Source organism: Corapipo altera, unplaced genomic scaffold, assembly GCF_003945725.1.
Source record: "Corapipo altera isolate COAL_440 unplaced genomic scaffold, ASM394572v1 61411, whole genome shotgun sequence".
Taxonomy (NCBI): domain Eukaryota; kingdom Metazoa; phylum Chordata; class Aves; order Passeriformes; family Pipridae; genus Corapipo; species Corapipo altera.
The window spans coordinates 29,103,451-29,124,086 of NW_020884875.1; the positions used below are offsets into that span (position 1 = coordinate 29,103,451).

Consider the following 20,636-nt stretch of genomic DNA (forward strand, 5'->3'; position numbering starts at 1 on the left):
AGTAGTAACTGTCTTGCTGTGGGACCCTGTTTGGGGTACAGGCAGCAGCACGCAGTACAATAAAAGGTTCTTTCAGCAAATGTTTAGGAAAATACTTTCCAAGAGATCTGCACATGATTAGAATTATTGAGTGCTCTGCTCTTCAGCTTCCTGTTTTGGAATTAAATGCCTTCAGGACACTTGGAATATCTGGGTTTTGAAAAGCAAGAGCAATTTAACCAATTACATACTTCACCATCTTAGCTATGATTTCAGTTAGCTGTGAATGGGGACAAGGGGATGAAATAGCCGCCGAAATACCTCAATAAAACTGAAAATTAACTCCAGTAGCTGTGGAGCAGCTTTTGAGGGAAATGAGAGCAGATAAAACATCGCGAGTCAGTGAATTTCTGGCTCTTCCTCTGCACATGTGTACAATTATGAGCTCTTCCCCTTGCCTCTTGTTTCCCGTCCTGTGGGATGTCAAGTTTGAACATCTTTTTGGAACTATTTGCTAAGTACTTGAAGTGTTTTACAAAGGTTATTTAAAAAGTTTGAAGGAAAAATTACGTATGGTTGTTGAACAGTTTTATGCAGAACAGTCTCTTCAAGTCCTCCACCTTGTACTGAGCATTTCAACTGAAACAATAATTCCATGAGATAAGCTAAATTGATTTATTTAACTGCTCAGCCATTATGTGGATTTTGCATGGGTGTAAAATTTCTGTAGTAACTCTGTACATGAGCTTGGCCACGTGTAGTTATGTACAGTTGTACCATTTCTTGGTGTTTTTAAATCTCCTGCCACAGTGATGTTGTCAAGCTCATTGTATTTGTGTGATGGTGTTGACCATTACACATGTTTTCCACCATATACAGCAGTGGAAATTTTGAGGTATTGCTAATTCTGTACTGGGCTTTCTGGTCAAGTAGAACAGTTTAAATGAAGATGGGGACTGTTAGAAGGTTCATTCCAGACAAAAACGTGCAGATTTTCTACGTGGCTTTAAAGAATTGTAAAGCAAATTTCAAATGGTTAAATTTGTGTTGAGATCTATTATGTACCGCATCCCTGGAAATTAATAATATCATGTAATATACCGTGGCAATTTTCATTTGAGATCACACTAGTAAAGGAAGTAATTCAGTACTTTCCAACCACTGTGAATCTCTCCAATGTACATTCGGTCTGTTTGTGATCAGTGACATTTGATAACATAATAGTTGTTAATATTTAGAATATTCTTACAGTGTTTTGTTAAAAAAATTACCTGATAGGTTTTTTGACCTGCCCTGGTCTGAGTTCAGAGCTTTGCATTTCCTTTGTAACAGTGATTAGAGAGTACAACATGAGTGCATCTGTAATGCATCATATATGAATACAATTAACAGTTTTTCAGAGTGGGCAAAAGCTGAACTTACTTGACTTGATAGGGTCTGCCCCTGTTCCATTTAAAGTATATATTTATTATACTTACACATTTCCAAAAAGAAAAAAAATCATTGGATCCTAATGTGCTACTGTTTTTGTGTAAGTGTAGATTACATTTTTTTTTTTTTTTTTAGATTTTAGGAGTAATTTCACAATTATTTTGAGTAAATCAGTAATTATTTTGAGTGATAGCTAAAATTTTTGAATTGAGGTTATTTTGAAGTTCAGATAGATAATTATGATTTAGTGCTATCTTTCTGCTTTCTTAATAAGGCAGTTAACATATGTACTTTAGCCTTAACATATAGGTAATATAATTGGATCTCCCATATCCAAATAAGCCAGTTGTAATTCAGCCACAATGTTTATGATTATTGCTTCTTATTGTTGTGCTTATATGATGTAGTCTACAGATAAGCTTAGATTGGCATCTCAGGTAACTTTCAAGTTGTATCATTTTGACAGATATTAACTTAATTGGATGTATTTCTTTTTTGAAGTGGGCAGCATCCAAGTATTATGTTTCCTACAGTAAGTCACTGTCCCAGTGTCACAGCTGTTCCCTTACAGTGTCCTGGGTGGTCTCTAGTGCAGCCACTTCTAGTTGTAACCCTTAATTTCAAATTTCTTGTTTTTACAACGCCAGATTTTGTGACGATATGAGCATTTCTACCTGTAAGTTTTTCATTTGAATTACTGTTAAACACTGTCTGTCAGTCTTGGCATCATTTTCATACAGTTTCCCACCTGAGAAATTAATGAAGATTTGAGTTTGTCTTCTAAAAAGTAAAGATTTGTAGGCATTTGCTGTCAGTCTCCCCATTGAATTAAGTGTGGTGAAAACTGGGTTGCTGCTGAGATTCTCAAAGAAGAAATAATAATCCTTGTTCTTCTGAAATAATAAAGCTGACCTAAAATGCAGCTGAACTGCTAGTGTTGTCTTATGACATAGCAGGTTTTTTTTTTTCTTTTTTTTGTGTATTATGAAGCACAGATCCCCATCCTGGAAGCAGTTCAGTTCAAAAGAAAGAATAATCTTGTGGAATAGTACTTAACCTCAAGTAGTAACTTACTTCAATTTATACAAATGCAAGATAATGAAAAAATGATGCGAAAATCCTTCAAAAGGAGGCTCAGGGGGGACTTTCTTGCTCTCTGCAACTCCCTGCCAGGAGGGGGAAGCTGGGGAGGGGGTGTCAGGCTCTGCTCCCAGGGAACAAAGGACAGGACAAGAGGAAACGGCCTCAAGCTGTGCCAGGGAAGGGTCAGGTTGGACATCAGGAGGAGTTTCTCCCTGGAAAGGGTGAAAGGTCAGGCATTGGAAGGGGCTGCCCAGGGAGGTAGTGGAGTCCCCATCCCTGGAGGTGTCCAAGAAATGACTGGGCATGGCACTCAGTGCTCTGGGCTGGGTGACAAGGTGGAGATTGGGCACAGGTTGGACTCTGTGGGCTGGGAGGGCTATCCCAGCCTCAAGTTCTGTGATTCTGACTGAAAGGCAGGTGGCAAAAAAGAGAGGGTACAGGTACCACCATCTCCCAATTGCTTCTTATCTCCCCACACTTCCATGGGCAGAAGGACCACTATAAATTCCTAATTCCAAGGAGTAACAGTGGCAGAGAATATTGGTAGGAGGTTGTGGAAGTAATTGAATCCCTACGGGTTGCAGGTGAGGCTGCTGTGATCCTCTGCAAAGTGTGTGTCCATAGCTTCAGGTGGACCTTCTTTTTGGGAATTTCAGGTGGTCCAGGTTAGTCCATCCTCCCTCAACAGCTGGGCCGTGTCCCTCTGGCTCCTTTGATTTCCTTGCCTCTTCTCCCAGCTTTGCTCTTGTTCCCACCAGAAGAGGTTTCCTAGTGTGTCTTGGTGCTTCAGCTCTGTTCAGAAGACTCTTGTATTCTCTACATTAAAAGAAGAGAAAATGTTTTTTCTGGAGGAAGGAGAAAAGCCATGAAATTCTGCATTTTATATGTGACAACCTGGGAAGAATGAAGAGTGATTTTGTAGCAATTCGCTACCTTTCTGTGAAGACAAAATTCACAACTGTTCTGTTTTCACGGTCCATTGCTTCTTTTCCTTGAAAAGACTTTGCTTTCAGTTGTGATAGTGGTTTTGAGGCAATCAAAAGACAAATCTAATTTCCAGCTGTTAGAAATGACTGTTAATGCATGAGGAACTACTGCAGTTTTATGTACCATGTCTTTTTGGTGTGGAAGTCTTGGGTTTGGTATGCCTTGAATGACAAAAGATTGTGTGTGGAGAAATTTTTTTCTGAGAAATAGTCATCCTAATAATGACTGGATGCTTTCACAGTGTCAAGGTGCTGAATTCAGTCAGAAGACTTCCCTTTGGAAAATGACATATATCAGGGATCAATTAGCTGTTCGCCTTAACTCACCTCTGAATTTTTCCATTGGTAACATAGTGGCTTTTCAAGGTAACTGTGTCTTTCAATAAAAGGCTCTCTTAACATGGTATTTCATGCATCACCAAATTATTTTAGGGCCACTTTCTTTCTCTGTTATTGAGTGTTTAACCAGGTTCTTCACTTGTTTGACTGAAGTGCAATAAGTCCAGGACAGTGGGGAGAATTTTGTAGCTGCACACAGAAAATAAATTCATAAGATAACTTTGTTATGCTTCAGACCACTTCTGTTATCCTCATGTTGCCTCATCTGTCACTGATGATGGCAGCACTCGAAGTTGTTGGATTCCCTACGTATATTTCACATAAAGGAGCAATTTATCAACATGTATAAAAATGATACAACTAGTGGTGAAGTCTTTTGTACATCAGTCATATTACACTTAAATTATTACAGGCTATGGTACACTGCACTAATTTTGATTAGAGCCTGTAAATTTGAGCATAGTGAATGGAAAAGTGGAGGGAAAGACAGAATCAGATCTGGAGGTTTGAGGTCTGTGTAAGTGAGGGGGATGACTTGAGATTCTGCACGGGGGGACCAAAACCTGCAGCAAAATGACCTGCAGAGACTAGACCCATGGGGGCTGCAGGCAAGAAAGTGGGGCACTGTCTGAAAGCATGTGGGGAACACCCCAGTGGAATAGAGAGTGTAGATACAATCTCACCATACAGCCACGCCCTCCACACTAAGCTCTGATTTAATTCTCTCTGAGCACTGTCCTACCATTCAGTTTTTGTGTTCAGATCTCCCTGTTTGTCAAGGGGGGAGTGTGGAAAGGAGAGAGGACCTGCTCCCTGAAAGCTCCTGTATTTCAATGGCAGCTCTTTGTCTCTGAGGAAAGGAGCAGCCATACATTTGTTTTCAGCTTTAGAGGCTGACATGAAATTAAGTGTAAATGCATTCCAAGCAATGGAGTCAAATTTGCTTACTAATCTGGGCTGCATCTCATTTTTCTCCTCCTCACACCGAAACCAGCAGTACCAGTAGCTGTGCCTGCGTCACCTCTTCCCAATCCTGCAGGAGAATCTCCCTGGCTTGCAGCAGGAGTAAACAGGGGTCAGGGCAACAGGAAAGGAGATGAGGGACATGGAAATGGGATGGAAGTCAACAGTGACTTGAGATCCAGGAGAAATGTGCTGTTCTTTAAAACCAATTCTCTTAGCTTTTCCCCAAAAAAGGATCTGCTTCTTCATTTTAAAGAGGATTTGGGCTGAGCAAGGAAGTCTGGCTCAGCACGTGAGGTGGAGATAGGGAAATGTTTGGTGTCAGCAGAGAAAAATCCCCATTTTATTAGGTAATTTTGTTACTTTCCCAGTTTACCCTGCCTACCTTGCTGTTCCTTCATGATCTCCTTAAACCACACCTTCCTGCTGCTTCTCAGCCTGCAGAGCACAGGTGCCACCAAGGAGGATCCAAACACACAACTGTCCTGCTGTCAAATTAACCTGTCACCAGGGGTTTTAAACTTGCCTTCTTCACCAAGAGCAGAAACAAAATAAAATGAGAAATAAATTTCTTCATAGCATTTTTAATTATTGCAATTTGGTTAAAACACCTTTTTTGTTAAGGTTTGAAATTACTTTTTTTTTAAGGCAGATATGTTTGTTTTGTCTTTACAACTTCTAAGCAAAATTATGAATTTTTTTTATAGTGTGTGTACGTATATGAATGTTTTGCAGCAGTTATGAAATCTTCCAAATTTAAAATTGATTTTTATATTGTCTAATGCGGTAACTAAAATAATTCAGCATTAGCTCAAAAAAAGAGTTAGAACAATAATATATAAAAGGAAAGGAAACTAGAAGAATTATTCAAGTAAAAATATAATACGCTATCATGACATGTAAAAATTAAGCTGTGTGTGTTTTGGTTTTTTTTTAATAAGTTACAGCTGTATTTTATATTTATGGCTTTATCAGTAGTTGGTTAAATACCGAAAGGCAAATCTTTTGGGCTGATATAAAACTCTCTGGGGCTCCCTTGCTCTGTTCAGCCATGCATAAGTTTTTAGATGTTCCAAAGATCACCTAAAATGACTGTACTCTTTTTATTCATCTCATCAGCAAAGTTCATCTCATCAGCCAGAGAGACACCATCTAAACTTTTAGGCCACAAATTGTACTTTCCCAGCAAAAATACTGTGTGTTTTACTTACAGAGACTGTAAAGTACAGGATTGCACATCAATGATGTGTCTTTTTATGTCAGAAAATGGGAAATTGCTGTTTACTGAGAGGAAAGAGGATTAGAGTAGCCCTAAGAAGGATTCAGCTGTCTGCCTTTGTATGCAGATCTAAAATAGTCATAAATTAGCCATTTTACCCTTAAAGCAGCGCATACATGCAGCTTTTTTTTTTTTTTTTCTGGAACAGTAGTATTGAATACAAGAACAGGTAGTTTTGCCATTTCCAGAAGTATCTTTAAGGGCAGGGCAAGCTGGTGACTAAGCAATAGGCAAGGCCATGATATCTGATGAAACATTAATGCCTGAAAAGCAGCATGATGTTGATTCCAGGAGGTTGGTCTGAGTGGGTTTTGTGAATTTTAATGTAGTATCAGTCCTGGGTACAGACTTTCTCTTCCCCACCCCTAAACACGTGAAAGCCGATCTGTAGCTGCATTATTTTAATTTTGTTTTCTTTTTTCCACAGGCTGCCTTTTTTTTTTTTTTTTTTTTTAGCTTTTTGGGCTGCTTTTGGGTCTTTTTTTTGCTGTTCTCACTGAAGCCCTGATCAACTTTAAAGGCAATTCAGCATACTGTAAAGAAGAAATTTATATCTTCCTCAAGATATATATTTTTTTAAGGTGTATTTTGTATCTAACAGTGGGTATGATTGGTGTAAGGAGGAAGAGACTTCCTTAGTCCATTACACATGTACATGGGAGCTGGGCATATCATACTTGACCTTACCTGGCCAGTGAAGTCAGGTACAGAAATCACCACCGTCCCTTCTGGCACGTTGTCTTCAGTATCTCTTCGCATGCAGCTTTGAAAACTAGGTTAACACAGAGAGCACTTTTTTTAATGTTCCCTTTCTGTGCTTTAGATGCCTGTTCCCTGATAAGCTAAAATCAACCATTCCTGCAGCCATGTAGAATTTCCCAGGAAACTTCTGTTCTGTGACCATCTGTGAGCTTCTCATTTAGTGTCCAAAAATGTACCTTCAGTTCCTTGGTCTGCAGCTTCCCAAGCTTTGGGCTTTCCATTTGTGAACTTCTATCCATTTGCCTCAGCAGCATCTGGTTGTCAAATGCTCTAAAACTGTGGAAAATCACACCAGAAAAAAACCCTGAAAATATTTTGGGTGTCACAGTTTATCAGTTTTTATATTTCTTTATAGATTGATTCATTGCTGAGTTGCGTGAGGATGCGAGATAAAAATGCAAAATAGCTTTAAATTTCTTGTGTGTTAACCAGCATAGTGTTCAGACGATGCTGGTTCTTGTTTTCTGTTCAATCTTTTTTTTAATTTTGCTTGGACAGAGACCATAAGCCAATATTCAGAGTTACTTGGCAGTAGCCAAGTTGTGAAATGCACACCCAACCTGTGGGGCATTATGGTTGCTTAGTTCATGCATGTAAATCTGGGAGTTTGAGCACTGAACAAGTCCACACCCATAGGGTCTTCTTGGAAAGTTTGTTCTAACATTTACTCTTAATGGCATTATTAATTTAATGGTTCCATTTTCAGAGTCATTGAGTAATGACAGTTTTTAGAAAAGTCCAAACAACTGAGTGCTTAGCACTTTTTGAATATTAATTTGAAATGTTATGAAGTCTGTGCTGCAATTGGGGTATATGTCAATGCAGTTAGTTCCATCTCTTATGATTTAGTTCAAGTCTACTATAAATTTACTACTTTACACTATAAATATACATTAACAGGTAAAAAAAAAATAATCTCAGTTTTAGAATCATTATTAACAAAAACAACTCCTGGCAAAAAGCCTTTAAAGAAAGTAGATCAGAGAATTTTTGGTGGATGCATTTGATTAGTCTTTTTGGCAAACAAAATCAGCTTATTTAAGGATACACTTTTAAAATGGTCTATACTAAATGTAACAAAGAGAGATGCAGCCATAGTAACTTTACTGTGCCAGTTACTGTGTGTCATGTGAAAAGGAGGGGGGGTCTACCCAACCCTTGGTGTGTGGGAGATTTTCTTGATCCTCAGTGTTTTATTTGTCTGTTGGAGCCCCAGGAAAGCTGAGACTCCTGTGCCCAATCAGTCTGTCAGTGTCCTGTGAGGGGACCCTTCACTGAACAGATTCACAGGGTTGGAGGGTGATTTGACTGCCCTTTTCAGGAGGGGCTCAGGCAACTGTGTGGAGACCCCTCAGTGGATCTTCCCAGCCTGTAACCACCACTGGCAACTGCCAGCAGCTGTGAAGGACTCACTCTAACAGTTTGTGGAATACCACTCTTTATTAATACAAATTGGGACAGGTTAATAAGGTTCAAAGTCATCAGTGGTAGTGTCTGACTGCAAAAATGAGTTTAAAGTGATCTAATATCCTCTAAAGCAAGCACAGACTCTAATCCTAGAAACAGCATTCAGTGCATATAGAGTATGTTTCTTACCCAGTAGGGGGGAAGACAACATATGCCAGCAATTTCAGTGGAATCTTCCTCAGTTTTCCTCCTATCCTCAACTTACTTCTATACTATTTCTTTAGGTTAGATGGAGCTTGAGTGACTTCAGTCATTAATACCTGAAAGGAGGTTGTAGCCAGGTGGGGGTTGGTCTCTTTTCCCAGGCAACTATCAGCAAGACAAGAGGGCATGGTCTTAAGTTGTGCCAGGGGAGGTTTAGGTTGGATATTAGAAAGAATTTCTTTACAGAGAGGGTGGTCAGACGTTGGAATGGGCTGCCCAGGGAAGTAGTGGATTCACTGTCCCTGGAGGTTTTTAAGACAAGACTGGATGTGGCTCTTAGTGCCATGGTCTAGTAACCACAGCAGTAGTGGGTCAAGGGTTGGACTTGATGATCTCGGAAGTCCCTTCCAACCCAGCTGATTCTATGATTCTATGAATACTTTATCTCTGATTGATATAAACTCACTTCACATGCTTAATGGGCGTGGTCACATCTTGGCTTCCAGGGATTCAGTATAATTGTTGACTCAGCTGCAGAGCATTTTCATGTTTATCTCTTGGTTGACAGGTACTATGTGGTCTTTGAACTAAAAAGTGCTCCCATGTTCCCATCCCTGCAGGGATTTTTATGGAGTGAGGCCATAAAAAGTGAGGCTTCACCCTCTCTTCCATCCCCTTTAGCAGATGCTTATCATTGTATAAGGAACCTTTGTGTTTCCATCCAGGGAGATGCATCTGCATTTTACCCTATAATTCTTAGTCTCCTCTAATTTTTAACCCCAGCCATCTTCCCACACTGTGTCATAAAGATTTTCAGAGATTTCAGGTCTTCTTTTAGAAAGATCTCAGTTCTGGAAATGCTTACACGTAGTTCACAGTTTGTGGAAGTTAGTATGTAAGAAGTCTTTGAAGGTTTTGGACTTCAGTGGTTTTCTTGCTAGTGTTGAAAAATTCCTTTGGGAATTTACATGAGTACTGCTGTGAAAGGGGTAGTTGCCATTATTTCTGCTCTGTGCATTTATTGAATTTGTGATAATTTCCCTTGATGCAAATGCAAAAGATTATGTATTGTCCTGTTCATTTTTGTTGTTTTAGGAGTCTTTGGATGATTCTCAAGTAGCTGGAGTTTGTACAACAGAAGAAGTGATTCGTTATGAGTATCATGTCTTGTACTCCAGCAGCTACCAAGTACCTGTGCTTTATTTCAGGGCATGCTTTTTAGGTAAGACCGACCAATCGTGTATTAAATATGTGGGATGCAGTAGATGTTAAAAGCATGAATTCTTGTGTTAAAGTAAGGAACAGATGTGTAAAATAAGAAAGTAAGAGATGAGGCTGCTCACCAGTAAATTTTGTAACATAGAGCTTCAGGACCATGGAATAGATGATATCACCCTAGCCTGAGGGAGGCTGAACTTTGGCTCTTGGCATCTTGCCTGTGGTTGACTAAAACTGCTGGTCATTTTTCGTGTTCCTTTTCTTGAAATGACTGCAGAAACTTAATGCAGCACGTTTGAATTGGGCCACGCAGTAAATGGGCATAATATAATTATAGAGCTTGTGTGTTTCTTTGGAGCCTGAATTTGAATCAAAAGACTGGGGTCTAAATGTGTCTTTAAAATTGTATGCTGTTTTCTGTTTAAATTTGCTGCTTAAGGGAAAATAAAATAATTCCAATATGGTATTGGGTTTTTGTATTTAAACTGGCTCTGGAGGCACTAACTGATCATCTTTCCTTCCTGAAATATGCATCTTGTTACCTAAGGCTGCTGTTTGTGTCACTTATTTAATCAGCAAACAGAGTGATCACACTGTGGCATTGGCTGTGCTCTCTTCTTCACTGCCCAAAGTCTGTGTCCAGCACTGGTACAGGCTGCCCAGGGCAGCGGTGAAGTCACCATCCCTGGAAGTATTCAAAAAACATGTGGATGTGGCACTGGGGACAGGGTTTAGTGCTGAACATGGCTATGCTGGATTAAGGCTTGGACTCGATTTTAGAAGTCTTTTCATACCTAAATGATTCAGTGATCAACATCTTTTGTGTTTTGAATAATATCTTACCTTTATCTAGATAAAGATGTCTGAATGTTGCCAGTGATATCTTTTCTTTTTTAATTAAAAAGTAGCTTAAGCTGCTGAATGTGTTTGGTAGATTTAATCACTCTCTGCCTTATATTGTTTAATGGTTTCTAATTTTGCAGTGTTGGCATTTTGAAAGGCACTTCACATTCAAAATTGGAGAACAAATTCTCATAGACTCCCTGGTGGAAAGATTTTAGTCTGAGGTGCAGTTTCAGGAATGGATAATTTGGGGTAAATTTTCAGACAGGGACATGGGGAATTGGGGACATTGCTCTGCCTTTACCACCAACAGTACTCATTTGCACACATCCTGCTGCAAATTTATTTCTGGTTTTATTACAGGCTTTTACAAATGTGCACTGTTTTGCCTTTAAACTTGTTGTGCAGACAGGAAGACAAAGGAAGTTTTGCTGTGAGAGACGGGTTAACCTATTTGTGGTCCTGAAAAATGTAATTTTCTTCATTTTTGCTGAATTAATAGTTCACTGTCTCTACAAGAAGAGGATGGAGACACTGCAAGTAGAGGAAGGAGGACACTATCTCTACTGTACTGTACTTTCATATAATTAGTATTCACCATAAGCAGTTAATCACCAGAGAAGAACTCACAGAGACAAAACCAGTTGTTTAGCTTGTCAGCATCAGGGAATCGGAGGTGTTGAAACATGACTCCTTATAGCTGGAAGTGGGTATTACAGGAGCCAGTGGATGATCTAATGCACAATCATGGTATTATGTGCAAACAGCTCCCCTTGCAGTACAGAATCGTAATTGTTTCTGCAAGTACAACTAGCTTTTAAAACACTTCTTGAGAACCTTTCACAAAGGAGAACAAGGGATTTTTTTAGATACTTCCTGGAGTCACTTGGGTTCTCTTTTAACGTTTAAGTATACCTGACTCTTGAAGAGAGAAGGATACACAATGGTGGCAATAAGTGCGTTTCCTACAATGTTTTCAGCAAGTATTCTCTGATTTTAATTATGGATAGCTTATCTTTGAAATTCTGTCTTCCCCGCATGTTGTTTGCCTGCTTGTACTGTGCTGTCTGAAGGTCCCAACATGGAGTTTTTGGGACTGTGTAGGTGACAGTCGCTCACAATCTCTTGAGATACCTGAGCAGTGTATGTTTCATCTTGTCCCAAACCTGGTATGAGGAAAATTCAAGGTAATGCCCTGAGATTTTTTTCCTTTGAGGTAATAGTCTTCATGTGATAGGCTCCTCACCTTGTTTCTCAGACAACGAGCAATACTCACTGCATTCCTCATCTGAAATAATCAAGGAAGAATTTTCTAGACACCTTCCTCAATTTCCCAGTCCAAATTCTTACCATTATTTGTAAATTAGGTAACAGAATCAATTCCTCACCAATGTCTTGTGAGCTGTTCATGATTTCCCTTGAATCCTGTCCGTACTTATCCTGATGTTAATTAGAGCCGTTGCAGGGGGTGGAGCTGAGCTATAATCCTTCCAGGATTTCCACAGCCCTGTCCAGTCTTGCCTTCCCCAGGAGCGGGACACAGAGTTTGAATGCAAAACTCTGCTTCCTCCCTGGCAGTGTGTTCAGTGGCCATTACACCTAGGTAATAATAATAATAATAATAATAGTAATAATAGTAATAATAATAATTCTGTTCAACCTGATGGAGTAGTTTTGTCGTATTCACTTCCTCACTTTGTGTGTTCTAACAGCAGCTGATGCTACCTGTGCAAATCTGCCAGACTCTTCACAAACTCTTCTCGAATGATGAAATCCTGCCTTTTTCCCACTGTATGTGAGTCCAGTTCCCATTGACTTGGTCTCTCACAGTCCCTCCTAGGAAAAAGGCTCCCTGTAGAGTTATTGGGGGGATTTTCCTGTCATTTTCAGCTTGGTTGGTATCTTTAGGTGCTTGTGTCAGTGAAGACATCCAGTTTTCACTCCTCTCTTCTACCATTTATGTTCAACCGCTACAGATCACTTCCTCCTGCAGAAGGGAAAAAGTTGCATCATGTCCTTATCCTTGCTGCTTTCTAAATTGGATGAAATAGCTTATTTTCTGGAATTCATCTATAGACCTCTTTTTTTTTTGAGATGAAGTTTGATACGTAAGGTGGTGTAAGGTAAGGTTTGAAATTTTAATTGCAGCAGAACTTAAACATTCTGAGACACATCTAAACTTCTTGGTAGTCTCTGGGTGTAGATTTACAGGGAAGATCTTGTTCTGTCCAAGGACAAATATTTCAGTTGAAAATAATGATTAAAGTGTGATGAGCATGTCTGGAAAGAGGCTTGGGAACACTATAGGATGCCAAGAAGATATTTTTAGGCCACGTGTATACACATAAGAAACGTTTTTCACTACCTCATGATGCTTCCCCACATGGCATATATTCCTAAATTCAGACCTCCTGAAGTCACAGTCTGTGTCAGGAGCTCAAGGCAATGGTTCCAATACCTCAGAGGCTCCTTTCCCCAAAATCAGCCTTATGCCTGCCATACCTTCCAGAAATAGGAGCCTCGCTTCCTTTCTCTGGCTTTTGGTACTGTCAGGTAGGTAGTTGAAGAAATACATGAACCCCTGCTGACATCACCCCTGCTGATATGTGATGTCAGCAATTAGCCCTCTTGGAGACAGATGGTGTAGGCAATTATCCTTCCTCTTCAATGCTGGCATCGGCCGGATGGGCTGGGCTAGGTCCAGTAAGCTTTCTTTAATCAGTAGAGTATTTACCTCTTTTCTTAGTCTTTAAGAGGCCAAGGAGCTTTGGTCTTTTCCTGAACCATCCTTCGTCTGAAACCATACATTCAAAAACCTCTTGCCATAGATTAAAAAACCAGAGTGAGGTAGCAGCCACACAGTCACAGGTGAGCACAGGCACCATTCAAGAATTACCCTGCCTGCTAAGAAAATGATGGCTTGTCTCGCATTTCTTGTTTTTCCTGAAAAGTTAAAGGAATCATCATGAATGCTGTCTAAATACTGAAAAGAAAGAGCAGAACTAGTGGGAGTCAGTAAGGGCTTCAGCCTTCCTCTTCTAGGAAAGAGAGAAGGAATTGGGTTTTGAAGCTGATCTGTTCAAAATCTATCTAGCTCTGTGACATATAGCTAAATCCCTGCCAACAAAAACCATGCTAATCAGTGGTTAGGGAGAGTGAGCTTCTGAGATGGTGTAACTTCCTCTAACCCTGAAGGCATGACTTTCTGTATTCATAACCATACTGGACCTGGCTGAAGCACTTTCCAGAATGCAGATTTACTCCCTGAACTCAGAAGCATGTAACCACCATGTCCTTTCTCAGCAATACAGCTGCTCTTAAGACCATGTCCCATAAGAACTGGTTTTATTGTGGCTTTGGACATAAATGAGATTGAATAATTTGTATGATTTGATATTCCCTTTAGCTGTAATGGTGTTTTTTCTCTTTTGGCAACAGTTTCTTAAGATTGTTTTTTTATAAAATGTGTCAGAATGATGCCTCAAAACAATTTTGTGCACCATTTCACTCAAAAGTGTAAAAAATCCCTTTAATTGAGAATGTCAGAAATGATTAAAAACTTTAAATTGGGAATCTCAAAAATTGCTAAATTACTAAAAATTTTAAAATTATTAAAATTATTAAAAACTTTAATTTGGGAATCTCAGAAATTGTTCAAAGCCGTCCGTAAACATCAAGAAAACACAATACAGCAACTTGGGAAGCCTTAAAATTTTCTCTGAGAATGTATGTGGAATTTGCCTGCCTAAAGAATTTCCAGTCTTTGCAAGAATTAAGATACCAGCTGAGAGCTGCAACTTGTCTGTGGTCTGAAAGCCTCTGCTTGCTGCTATGAGGCGGCACTCAACCTCCTGCTTTTTAACTCTTTCTTATTTGTGGTGACATGATTAACCCCAAGTGGGCCATTGAGAAGCTTTTCTCAGAAAAGTTTGTTGTGGTCTAAACAGTTTAATAATAAAACTACCCCAGCTAGTCTTGGGATGAGCCTTGGGACATGGAGCAAGCTGTGTCCTCCTGGTAAGTGATGAGTAAATGTAATGATGGTGAATCTGGAGCCTCTGCCTTTCTCTCCTGCCACTTCTCTTGGCTTGGTGCTGCTGTTTCTTCCTCTTTCTGGCTGAACTTCCTGAGTTCAGCTCCATCACAGGGAAGAATGAGGCACAAAGCCAAGAGGCTGGTTGGCTCAGAAGGTGCCACAGTGGCCCCCTTGTTGCCAGCAGCAACAATTACTGACTGCTCTGCCAGCCCACATGGATATTAGAGGTCTCAGTGGGTAGCAAGAATGTACAACAGGGCTGCTAAGCACGTGAGAGTGCTGGCAACCCTGGAAAAATTAGTCTAAAAGTGCCCAGAGAATACAGGTCTGTGTTTTGAGCAAGTCTGGGAGCTTGAGAAAGAACTGGGTTTGCTGTGTGGTAAACACAAAACTCAGTTTTACCTATAATATGGTTAATGCTTCAATAATATTTGATTACTTCTATAAACGAGATTAACATAGAGTAATCCATTCCACCTGTACAATCTGAATTTGCTCAGGTGTTACTATAAAAATTCACAAGGGAAGGTGTACAGAACAAAATGTGGAGTGCCAAATCAAATGTTGCATTAGGACGTGTTATTCTAGATTTTACACTTGGACTTACTCTGCAGGTTGAAAACGGAATTGCAAGTATGCATGGCATTTTCTGTTACCTGCACACAGGTGATCTGAGCATAAATATATCCTTCTAAAGTTAATTACATTAGAATTTAGAAAAATTAGTATTTGCTAATACAAATTTCTTAGTTTAGCAAACTGTCTCCAGTGCAGCTCTGGTATCTTCATCATAAGACAGTGGACATGATGGTCTAACAAGTCTCATGTCCATGAGGATGCCATGGAATAGCTGGTTAATATGCTGTTACCCTCTAGGATAACTTTAATTGCCACATGATTTTGCTATGTGGTGCTTCTATAAGTTCAGAACTTGGTGCTTTTTTATAAATATATATGCAGAAAATAAAAGAGAGGCAGTAGGCAGCTGGTTGGAACTTATATCTAAACATGGCATTCAAATGTTAATTGTGTGAATAACTCTTTTTCATTTTACAGACATGCAAATGTCAGTAGAATAAAACTATTTGTCAGAGGATGATGATTTCTGACACCTGATAAATGCCAAGATGAAGCTACTTATTGAAAGTGTATCAAAATACTCTGTTTGCCATAAACAAATGCTCATTAAAAATTGACATGCTTATTTTCTAAGTAGTCGACACTAATATCTTGGCATAATTCTAGTGTCACAGGTAAAAATCTGATGCAACAATACCATATAAATGGAGCTCAAGAAAAAAATTAAGGGCCTGTAGGTTACAAAAATGCAGCAAACTTTTATCTGCAGAATTTTACTCCTTAGATTTTTCCACTCTCTCACTATTAATTGGATGTACTTATGCACTAGATAACTCTTCATGGTGTAATTTTGTGGTTTTAAATTAATCTCATCCAAACTTTTGTTTTACAAAATTAGCTTTAGTTTTGCTATTTTACTATTGCATATTAAAGATATGCTTAAGAGCTTTGGCTGGGCATGGTTGTTTCTCCCCATCACAGATGGAAGACCTTTAACTCTGGAGGAAATATGGGGAAGTGTTCATGCATGTTACCAGGATCGTCTGCAGGAGGGGCCCTGGGACACCATCACACAGCAGGTGAGGATCTACTGGTCCTTTACAGAACTTGGGAATGCAGTATATGCTTGAGAATCCTCAGTGGCCTTATTCCTTCCCTGGACACAAGTAATAAATATAAATGTAAAAATAAATACATAAATATGCATAAACACGCGCGCACACACACACACAAGTCTAACTGTGGTTGTGCTTAGCCAGTTACCAGCAATAGTTTCAGTTCTGGTTTTGAAAGGATATATATTTAACGCTTAGTTTGACAGTGTCTCACATTTAGATACTCTTCCAACACCCATCCGTAAAAATTCAGGCCATTTCTGAGTAATCGTGGATTTGGGTTAATACAAAAGTAGACTTATTTATGTAAGTAAAATATATTATTGTAACACTTCACGCGTTGTCTCGTAATCAAATTACCAAAAAATAATATGTGTCATTTTCAGTTTTAAATAGACTTACAGTCCTCAGGACTGAATGAGAGAAAGCTGGTTTCTCATCAAACAATAAGTTATTGCAGTCTAATAGTGAAACATGGTTCAGAGCTGGCTTGGTTGCTCTGATCTCTTCTCTGTTACTCCAGCTCCCCAGTGCAAGTTTGGACCAAGACTAGAGACTCTCCAGGCGTGATTTTTTTTCCCATCAGACCAAAATACCAATGTGTCCTTTACCCCTCCCCTTTCCTTCCTTAATTTTTTGGTTTTAGCTTTTTCCAGGTCTCTTGCCACAGCAGCTGACACAACGGGGATGTGACTTCCACTAAGTTCTACAGGTGTTCCCCTAATTAAAATAATACGGTTTAATTACAGAATGCCTACTTGTAGATGGTACTCAGCCATCTACAGTGGGAACATGAGCAGCATTTTTGTTTTTTGCAGCCATGGACTATTATTTATATTATGACAAACATTGTTTTTCTGGTATTTGCTGTGCATGTCTGAATTCCAGTTGAGAGTTGGCAGATTCTTGTAATACACACTTTTACATAAAGCATTAGTTACCTGGCTTGTCTATGAATGAAGATGAGAAAATTAGGTTTTAATAAAATGATGTAATAATGCGACACTAGTGAGAAAAAGGCATAAACAGTATGTTCAGAATGTGTAAAATCAGAGTGGTGGAAGCCAAAAGGAAAAACAGGTCACTCTCACATGGGGGTTATTTTTGCCTCTTAAGGAACAGTAAAGTAAAAACTGTCCTGCATCTAATAATTGGAGTTTTGTGTAAGAAATATACACACAAATTTTTGCAGAAACAGGGTTTTTGGGTGGCAAGATGTGTGAAGAGATGAACCTGTCTCTGTGACACCTCTCCAGAGGCAGTTCAGCCGCTGTGAATCCAGTGACAAACCTGAACTAAGAGGAAAAAAAAACATTTTGGAGAAATTTAGCAAAGTTATAGCAGCAAAATGTGACTTTCTGTTGAAATAAGGAGATTATGGAAGATAATAAAAACACACTGTAAGCACTAGCCTGCAAGCCTCAGATCAAAGCAAGAGTTAAGTCTACAAGAAAAAGAGGACTTTTCCCCCCTCAGATGAATCAGGGCTCTGAATTGCAATACAGAGCTTTCCCTCTCTGCTTCTCTGCTGACCCATTTTGTTATGTGGGTTAGGCTTTGCCTGCAGGGACACAGATTCTACAATGCAAGTCACTGGGCAGGCTCATCAAATCAGACTTGAACACTCAGTACACATGAACAGCACAGAGAAAAGGTTTAAGGTTTTAATCCAAAACAGATACAGATTTTAAATGGTATAAGCACACCACCACTGGGAGGAAAAATGGAGCTTACCATTGTCCACACATATTACTTAGCTTTTAACTAGGGCTGATTTGTCCTTTGATTGCAGATTAGGAAAAGAAAGGCTTACTGTCTGGTTCTTTTTGTCCTTCCAGATCCAGAATCTTACACTAATCATTTAGGACCTTTATTCCAATGTGTTTTATGAAATGCAAGTGCCATGCCTGTGCACATTTCTGATACAACTATATTTTGGCTTATACCCTCTGTGGTAAAATATATCTGAGATCAGGAGCTGAGACATTGCCTGAACTCCAAAGAATGTAGGTATTTGGCATTTACTGAATTTTAGGTAAAATTTGGACTTTGGTAGTTTTGATTATTGTAGAAAGTCATGCTCATTTTCAGAGAAAGCATCTTTGAATATTTTTACTGACTAGATTACTGGAAAAATCAGAAGTCAGTTACCTTCTCATAAATAAATTAACATGATAAGGTTGCATAGTATTTTATAATGATAATTGATAAATGGTGATGATTTAATTGCACTTCCTCTAGTAATAACCTTAAAATGCTCAAATGAAGTTCCTGTGATTGGCTTTCTTCTGAGGTAAATCTCCCTGGTGCCTTCAGTCATCCCTTCTCTACATCCGGTGATAACTTGCTTTAGCTGTTTTAAAGAATACAAATCAATTAGAACACACAGCTGTTTAACAAAACTTCTAAATGTTGCTACAGGTCTCTGTGGGTGTTTCCTGATGGCTTATAATGACATCAATTTAGCACACCTGGTAAGGTCTGTGTGCACTGGAAGTAGCTTAATTCTGCAATGACAGGAAAATTAAGGAGTATTTATGGATTAATGTTGCCTTCCAGAAATATTGCCAACTGTGGATTTTAACTTCTTTTTACAGATATTCAGAAGTGGAATTGCAGATATTGCATGCCTTTCTCCTGAACAGCTTACTTACAGCTTGGTGGGTGGTTTTAGTGTTAGGTATTTATTTTACTTAGTTATATTAGTTATTTAAATATATTATAAAAATATAATATAAAATATAATATCAATCTTATTTATACTATATAAAGGTATATATATACATATTGCATATACATTACATATATTTATATGTGTATAAGTTATGCACAAATACATAGTGGCATTGTCTCAACAGCTCAAACATTCTGTATGTATGTAATATCCTTCTGTATGTAATATCCACATAAATATCAAGGTATAATAACCCAGTTAAAAAGGCAGCAGCCAGAAAGGACCATGATCAAATGCTAAACGATGAGGCAATTTGAAAGAAAAAAACGTCCACAAGAATAGGAAAAAGGTTGAAAAACAAAGAACAGAGAATAGAGAGCAGAAATGAGACAAATGGGAAAAATCTTCACAATTATAAAGGTGAACATATTTTATCACATGTGCTTGGTGTAACAACCATGATTTAAAAAACAAGGTTAAGTAATGTTTAGTTAATCTATAAAGGCTACATTTGACCTTTTTGTCATTTTGGAAATCTCTGAGGATGAGTGGTAGATGTGAAACAGCAGAAAGTGACTCTGTGGTTGTAGTTAGAGTTTCTGTCTTCAGACTGTGTGGTGTTGTTTGGGTCTTTGCTGTGGAAGTTGGAAATACATTAATTTTTCATCCTCTCTTTGCCCTGATGAATATTTATAGAAGTGCATACAAAGTAGAAGGACCTCAATAGGGGGAGGGACAACACTCAGAGAAAAATGCATTTCTAAGACTGATGAAGCTGAGTTTATTTATTTTATTAATTTTATGTACATACGTGCCCATTTTTAATTCTTGTTACTCATGCTAATCTGTTCATTGATTTTTTTTTCTGAGTGGAAGCAAACCGGCAGGAGAACTTTAAAAGCTGATAAATGAACCTGATCGCAGTCAGTACTAAGTATCACCAACAGTTTTGTTTTTAACAGAGTGATGTTGTCATAAAGTCTGACCTTTCCCTGAGAAAACAAAGTCATAAACACAATCAGGTGTGTGTGCTAACGCTTAATCAATGCTTGGTGATGACAGAATGTAAAATCAAACATCCAAGGGTAGAAATCGAACTTTGTTATTACAGGAGGCTCAAAGGTTGAAAAACTAACCAATAAAACAGAACAAAAGTTTGGTGGCTTGAAGATCCTACAGAAATAGTCTAAAAAACTGTCTAAATAGTCTAAAATCCTGTGAGTCAGGATTCCAGAGGAAATGGAAGTTCCAGAGCACATGTCCATCTATCCCTCCCGTCTTTAACCAGCACTGCTCAGACATTGTTACTTCTGTTATCAACAGCCGTGGGAGGGGGCACATTTCATGTGTCATACCTTGGCTCTGGGCTTGCCAACAATAAACCAGCATTTTACTGGTTTAGCACAGAAGAGGTCATTCAGACCATTCTGACACTGACTGTATCTTAAGTCTCAGAATAGCAAGTGATCGGGAATTTTGCATCTGTTTTTTTTCTCAAGCATTTATTTCTCAGTTTAATCTGAATGAGGTGTTTTTCCATCTGTCATTTGATACTTAGCAGGTAGCTGTAATGTAATCTGTTATATGTCTGCTCTGTCATATAAAAAGTCATCAACCAACCTAAACTACCCAAGTCACAGCACAGAACTGCACTATCTCTGTATTAATCCAGAGTCTGCTCTTTTTCAGTCAGGAGTTAAGAATCTGGAAGACATGTTCTTTATAGTACTTCAATAAT

At 38.8% G+C, this 20,636-nt stretch overlaps 1 protein-coding gene across 6 annotated transcripts in view; it reads left to right on the plus strand.

The window, feature by feature from the left end:
• ATG10 (autophagy related 10) overlaps window positions 1-20,636 on the plus strand; it is a 62,078-nt gene that overhangs the window by 30,661 nt on the left and 10,781 nt on the right. For 5 of the 6 annotated variants that reach the window (XR_003526250.1, XR_003526249.1, XR_003526248.1 and 2 more), the window contains exons 4-6: window positions 9,529-9,655; window positions 16,091-16,188; window positions 18,822-18,884. Coding sequence is in view for 1 of the 6 variants with exons in the window: in XM_027634743.1 (XP_027490544.1) it covers window positions 9,529-9,655; window positions 16,091-16,188; window positions 18,822-18,884 (288 nt within the window). In the remaining 5 variants the exon portion in view is untranslated. The remainder of the gene's footprint in view (window positions 1-9,528; window positions 9,656-16,090; window positions 16,189-18,821; window positions 18,885-20,636) is intronic. The other variant, XR_003526251.1, reaches the window with a different exon arrangement.